The sequence below is a fragment of the Zingiber officinale genome, chromosome 1B (assembly GCF_018446385.1).
Source record: "Zingiber officinale cultivar Zhangliang chromosome 1B, Zo_v1.1, whole genome shotgun sequence".
NCBI lineage: Eukaryota > Viridiplantae > Streptophyta > Magnoliopsida > Zingiberales > Zingiberaceae > Zingiber > Zingiber officinale.
Window position 1 is genome coordinate 71,030,734 of NC_055986.1, and position 7,620 is coordinate 71,038,353.

Genomic DNA, 7,620 nt, shown 5'->3' on the forward strand with positions numbered 1-7,620 from the left:
ATGGCTAGGGGAGAGAGAACGGGAGAGAAGAGAAAGGATGGCTTGGGCTGAGGAGAGGGAAGAAAGGTCGTTTCCTTGGCCTCTGCTTTATACACGAGCGAGGAATGGAAGAGGCAAGGTGGCGCATCGGTTTTGGGAAGAAGAAGAAACGTCCCCGCGGGAGAAGGGAGGTCTTCGATCGAGAAGAGAAGAAACGGTTTAGGGGAGAAATAAAAGAAAATGAAAAGGAATAAAATAAATAAACTTTTCCTCGTTCAAATAGGGTAGCCTAAACAGGCTTTCCCGGGGCCCAATATTTATCCCCGTAAACTCATCATACGAGCTTCGAAAAATTCCCAGAAAATTTCTAAAAATTTTAAAAAATTCTGTTATGGTGATTCGCTCATTTCCGGTATTTTACATTCTCCCTCACTAATAAAAATGTGGTCCCCAAATTTTATTATCTACCATCAGCAAGTACTAACAACAAATAGAAAGTATAAATGTTGAACGAAAAATAACCCACAAACCTCAAGTAAAAACATGGGGGTATCAAGCTCGGATCATATCCTTGAGCTCCCAGGTAGCCTCCTCGTCCGAATGATGCTGTCATCCGACTTTAACCAGCCGAATAGTCTTGTTCCGCAGCTGACACTCCCTCGAATCCTCTCCAATATCTGGAAAGGTCCAATATAACGCGGAGCTAGCTTACCTCTGAGGCCAAATCTCTTCTCCCCTTTCGTGGGTGAAACTCGCAGAAAAACATGGTCGTCAGTAGAGAACTCCAGGGGTCTGCGTCTCCGATTAGCATAACTCTTCTGGCGGTCCTGCACCTCTGACATCCTCCGTTTGATTGTACGGATGAACTCTGCCTCCTACTGAGCTCTATGAGGTCCCAACAACTGGACCTCCCCAACCTCATCCCAAAGGGTGGGTGTCCGACAAGGCCTACCATACAACGCTTCAAACGGTGCCATCTGGATAGCCGAATGAAAGCTGTTGTTGTAGGAGAACTATACCAATGGAAAATGGTCCTCCCAACTGCCTCCAAAATCCAATACACAAGATCTCAACAAGTCCTCTAGAGTCTGAATGGTCCGCTCTGACTGTCCATCTATCTGCGGATGGAAAGCTGTACTGAAACGGAGCTGAGAGCCCAAGGCCTGCTGCAAACTCTGCCAGAATCGAGACGTGAACCTTGGATCTCTATCCAAAATAATAGTCAAAGGAATACCATGTAATCTGAAGATCTCCCGGCAATACAGATCTGCTAATCAATTCAGGGAATCAGTCTTCCGGATCGCTAAGAAGTGCGCAGATTTGGATAATCGATCAACGATTACCCAAATTGCGTCATGGCCTCGTCGTGTCCTGGGCAAACCCACCACAAAGTCCATGATAATGTGTTCCCATTTCCACTCAGGAATAGAATCCGCTGAAGTAACCCGGCAGGTCTCTGGTGCTCAGCCTTCACCTGCTTACAGACAAACATCTAGCTACAAATTTTGCGATGTCTTTCTTTAAACCATTCCATCAGTAGGAATGTCTCAAATCTCGATACATGCGGGTCCCGCCCGGGTGGATCGCTAATCAAGAGCGATGAGCCTCCTGAAGTAGCTCCTGTATGATCGAGTGAGACTGAGGTACGCATAATCTGCCTCAGAAATATATAATACCCTCCTCATCTCGTGAGAACTAGGTCTGCTGCCCGGAAGCTATCTGGCTCCCAATGAACTGTAAGTGCTAATCTCCGGCCTGGGCCTCTCAGATCCTCGTCCTGATCGACGACTGAGCAACCATGGTAACCAATATACCCTGCTTTGTCTGTCCCTGCTCCTGAAGGCCCAACTCGGAGAATCCCTGAATCAAGTCCGTGACTGAAGCTTGGAAGAAAGCCAAAGTCCCTCTAGACTTCCTGCTGAGTGCATCGATAACCACATTAGTTTTCCCCGGGTGATAGCTAATGATATAATCGTAATCCTTCAAGAACTCCATCCATCTCCTCTGTCGGAGATTAAGTTCCTTCTGGGTGAAAATATATTTGAGACTCTTATGATCAGTGAGAATCTCAAATGTAATGCCATACAGATGATGTTGTAAAAACTTCAGAGCAAATATAATAGCAGCCAACTCCAAATCATGAACTGGGTAGTTCTATTCATGCTCTTTCAACCATCGAGAAGCATAGGAGACTACCCTTCCATGCTGCATTAGAACAACACCCAAACCCTGTAGAGATGCGTTGGTGTAGAGCATGAATCCATCCTCTCTGGAAGGCAAAACCAAAATTGGAACCGACACTAATCTCCGCTTCAGGTCCTGGAAGCTGGTCTCGCAGGCTTCTGCCCATGTGAACTTCAAATATAGATGTTTCCATCGAAACATCTCTAGAAGTATGCAAAGGGGGTGTATTTGATTCTCCTCGGATCAGAAATAGATTACAACATTTCAATAAAGACAATGGAAACTAATCCAAATAACGTAGGAATACCGAAATCCTCGAGTCCATGAAAACATCTAGGGCTTTGTAAGCCTAAATGGTAAAACCTAGAACTCATAATTCCTGTACAACAGGCATACTCAACTATAAGATCCATGACAACATGTTTGAAATCTGATCACTAGCTACAAATCACTAAAGAAATAGATCATCGAATGTGAGAGCAAAGCTCCATCACAAGAAATACTGCATATGTGGGAGCAACGCTCTACCACCATCAATGCAACCTATATGGGAGCAGCGCTCCTCGACAAGCAATCTACAATATGTGGGAGCAACGCTCCACCACAACAATCCAAAACATGTGGGAGCAACATTCCACCACAAACAATCCATAATATGTGGGAGCAATACTCCACCACAATAATCCATAACATGTGGGAGCAACACTCCACCACAACAATCCATAAATACTGCTGGAGCATTGGTAAGCCCAAATGGCATTACCAAAAACTCATAATGGTCGAAATGTGACCACCTTCATCTGACAATCAATAGTGGCATGATATGCTTCTAAACAATTCATGCCAAGAATAATATCAAAGTCGACCATTTCCAGTACTAAAAGATCTACCGTAAGTATCATGTTGCCAAAGTCCAACGGGCAACCTCTAACCTCCTGAGTGACGTCCAATATATCACCGGATGGTAGGGAGACAGTCAGTCGCTGCGGTCTAAGAGTAGGTAGTCTACCTATATCATTCATAAAGGCACAGGAAATAAAAGAATGTGAGATACCAGTATCTATCAGCATATCAGCGGATAATGCATAAAGTAAAATCATACAATGGAAAACGGATCCATCGGCCTGCTATGCATCCTCTCTGGTAACCGCATGATCCGTTGGTGGTGGAGGTGGTAGTGCTGCCAAAAGCTACTATGCCTGAGTTTGAGGCTGCCACTGTGACGGTGCCGGGTACTGGGTCAAAGACGGATATGGTAGACTGAGATTGATATTGGACTGATGGCTAGGGTTGTGACTAGTACTGGACCAGTGGCTGTGGCTGATACTGCCCCTGAGTCAGATACTATAGTCCCGGAACAAAGCTCTGTGGTACTATGAGCGCACCGGAGTGCTCCTGTCCATGCATGCCATATGCAGCTGCTGCCGGGGGAGTTATCCTCTGCTGGCTATGCGAAGATTGGGCTCTCCTCCCTTCTTAATGAGTCCCTGACTGACTGTGCTGTCCTCCATGAGTAGTAACTTCAGAGGCAAGATGCTGAGCCTTCAGTGGACAATCTCGACTCTAGTGCCCAAGCAATTTACAATAATAGCAAACTGACTGTCCTAGAGAGCAGGCTGAGGTGATGTGGTCTCTGGACCAACATTTAGTGCAGCAAATGTCGCTGGAGGATTGTTTCCAGTACTGTTGAGAAGACTAGAAATGTCCTGATGTAGATCGCCCTGACTTCTGAGGCTGACTTGATGCCCCAGAAGTACCCTGACCTGGACGACTGCAACCACTCTGTTGCTATTCGATTTACTGTGCCTGATAGATTTGCCCTGATGTCTAACCCGTCTGCTTCCTTTTCTTGTCCGGATACGCTCTTTGGTGAGCTGACTCTATCATCAGGGCTCAGTTTAGTGTCTCTATGTAAGATGCGTTTCCAAAACCGGCATGCTTTACTTGCAGATGTCCATCCAGTCCCTGAATAAACTGCTGGATACCGGAACTGTCCTCAGCAACCAGTTCTGGACAAAATCTAGCCAATCGATTAAACTCTGCATTATACTCGGTCACCGAGTGGTTGTTCTACCGTAAAATTAGAAAATCCTACCAGCAAGTCATCTGATATGCTCGTGGGAAGTAGAGGCTCTCAAAAGCCTCTCTGAATCTGGCCCAGGTAATGTTCTGCTCACCTATGATGGTGGTAGTTAGAGTCCTAGAGCCAATCATATGATGATTGTTGTATGGACTCATTGTATCATATTCCTATGTATATAAAGACATTTGTTTTTGTTATTATACTTGTATTGATGCTTATAACTAAGTATAATAGCTTCCTTGAGTAGAAGGTTCTTGTCTATATCAATCAATTGGTTGAATCGATAGTGAGATGATATAGAGAACACTACTCTTAATCATTCCTAGTCAAGTATTAACATTCAGGGACAATGTTAATGCAATAAGACTAGCATGTAGGTCAACTTGATGACTTGATCTCACAAGTCATGGATATAGAGATATCAAGTTGACACATGGGTATGCATTGGAGAATGTATACTGAATGACCCGCCATGAGAAAGTATCATCAATCGTTATATGAGTGTCATATACTTTCTCATGTGGCTATTAGTATGACTATTAGTCCTTGGACTTGAAATCACCATGGTTCCCTACATAAGGAGTTGCATACTTTGGCTTCGTCAAACGTCACCCGTAACTAGGTGGACTATAAAGGCGATTACTGGGTATGTAACAAATTATGCGGAGGGATGTAAGTGATGTAGATGAGATCTATCCCTCCTGTATAACGAGAGTGACATCGACATTCTTGATAGAGTGAGACCACTAAGTGCATGGTCATGCCCAAATGAGTCAATATGAGATATTGAGCTCATTTGATTATAATGAGTATACTTGGAGTTCAAGATTTAGATTGATCAGAGGATGACACCGTCTATGCCTCAAATTGATCAACCTAGATGTCAAGGATAGAAGGGCACTTGTCATATATTGTGAAGAGTCACAATTAGTAGTCACAAGGTGATGTTGGATCTCAACATTCTTGTAACTTGGGTAGTAATGATGTGTTTCTAGATACCGCTCATTACTTATGCTTCTAAATGGGTTTATGAGCATTCCCAACGTTACAAGAACCTATAGGGTCACACATAATGGGTAATTAGATGGAGATTAGGTTCATTTGATGTACCTAGAGGATTAAGTTCATGTGATGAACCAAATTGGATTAAGAGTAATCCAAACTAGACTAATTGAGTTGGACTCAATATGATTCATGTGTTCAATGAATCAATTTAGACTTGGATTCATTGAATTAATTTAATTCAATGAATATAGATTCATTAAATTAAATTGGTTTGAATCAAATGGTTAGATTTGATTAACTATGGGAGAGAAGAGGTCAAGTTTGACTTGACTTGAGAAGGGAAGATGAAAGGTCATGTTTGACTTGACCAATGCCACCTCATTTGTGAGTTGGCATAGGGTGGACCAATGATGATGTTCCACATTATAAAGGTTGGCTTATGTGTGTGCCACATCATGAGGGAGATCAAGAGTTGTGACTCTTGATATTCCATAGAGGTTTAAAACCCTCAAAGGTGGCTGGCCACCATTAGTTGTGTGTGAGTTACAATTTTGTGCTCATTGATTTCATCTTCTTCCTCCTCTCTTCTCTTCTCTCCCTCTCCTCCTCCTTGGCCGAACACCTTTAGAGTGCTAGCATACTCTAAGTGTTTTCTCCATCTCTATTGTTCGTGTGGATACACATAGAGGGGTGTTCACTTGACACCCTTGAGATCCGCTGAACCTTGGACGAACGGGATAAGCGAAGGGCTTGGCATCAAAGGTAAAAACTCCTTAATATGTAGATCTAATCTAGATCTAGGTTAGAAAACATGTACACAAAATTTTTGTTCCTTTAATCTTCGCACGGATCCGGTGGCATGGGACTTCGGGGGTTTCCGCAACGCAAAACGTGGTTTTTATGGCTCGAAAGTCCCAACAGATGGAACGTTGAGTAACCCACCAGGTGTCGGCCTCATCCTGTAAATGGAAAGCAGCCAGCTCTGCTTTCTCCCACTCGGAGCAAGTCATGTAGACGAAGGTCCGCTCCATGGTCTCTATCCAGGACTGAGTCACACTCGGATCAGTTTCTCCTCGGAAGTGTGTGAATCGACTCTTCATCGACTCTGCCAAAGCTAGGATCCGGGCCTGTGCCACAACAATATCAGTGTGATGAGTAGGGACGACTGCAGGAACTAGCGGAACCACTGGAGCTAGTGCTACAGGTAGTACCGCTGGATAGACCGGGGGAGGTACTCCCGGTGCTATTGCATAAGCAGGAGCAGGTGCCGCTGGTGGCACTGCAGGGTCAGCATAGGTGGCCGCGGTTAGAGGTACAGTGGGTGGTACCGAATGTGGAGCAACTACAGCTACTGGTGCGGGTGTTGGGTGTGCAGTAGGCATCGGTGGAGGTGGTGCCTGTAATGCCATAGGCACTGGTGGTGGTGGTACTGTAAATACGGTAGGAGTGGGTACGTCGGGTATGGTCGGGGTAGGTACCTCTAAAGGAGTCATCGGAGTCTGGGAGCCTGACGTACTCACAGTATCTTGAGTCTGTCCCTGACCGACAGGCTCAAATCTAGTAGGGATCTCTGGCAAGTCTGTTGCCAGAGATTCCAAAGTCCTCATACGTGGTCGTCTAGCACCACGCTTCGCAGCTACTTGTGTAAATCTCCTCATATCTGTTAAGTTATATCACAGATATTACTACAAGTATCACACTATAAAATTAAACATTATAGCTATATGTCATCTGGAGATGTTCCATCGCTGTCCAGTCCCCATACATAACCTCGGAATCCCGTACGAGAAAATCGACGGAAATCCGTACAAATCGAAAATGGAAGATCGAAACATAATCATAACGAAAATCCGTACAAATCTGAAAATACCAGTTTGACTCGCAAACCGAGCTCTGATACAAAAAATATTGACACACCCCAGGAAGTCCCTGCTAGAGAAAATTTCGGCAGCATCTCCATTGTAGGTCAAGGTACCCGCCTCCAATAGAAAGGTCCAATCCAGTCCAAATCCGACATCGAAATGCTCATCTTGAATCAAAGTCCTGTATCAATCAATGTGTATATTTTATTTTTCTAAATTCAAATAAGTAGAAAAATAAAATCTCTAACACTAAATTAGGGCAAAACCCTAATCAACATAACCTCAATCTACCTATTTAAATCTAATAGTTAATTAGGGTTAGATACTTAATTCCCAATCAACTCACTAGATTATATCCAAACCTAATTCCCTTTACATAAACATCTAACTACAAAACATATCAAATTCCTACCCTTACCTCAAACCCACAGCCATGATTGATCCACAATCAAAGAGTGTGTTTGCAGCCGGAAACAAGGTGAGCTGCTGGAAATCCACTTGCACTAA

The 7,620-nt window shown here is 44.0% G+C and overlaps 1 protein-coding gene across 1 annotated transcript; it reads right to left on the reverse strand.

Moving 5' to 3' along the window:
- Positions 1–2,133: 2,133 nt before the first annotated feature.
- On the reverse strand, positions 2,134–6,909 carry LOC122038844 (leucine-rich repeat extensin-like protein 3). The gene is made up of 2 exons (XM_042598803.1): positions 6,475–6,909; positions 2,134–2,334 (listed from the first exon to the last, which is right to left on the reverse strand). The coding sequence occupies exons 1-2, from the start codon at positions 6,907–6,909 to the stop codon at positions 2,134–2,136; spliced, it is 636 nt and encodes a 211-aa protein (XP_042454737.1).
- Between the last annotated feature and the right edge of the window lie 711 nt (positions 6,910–7,620).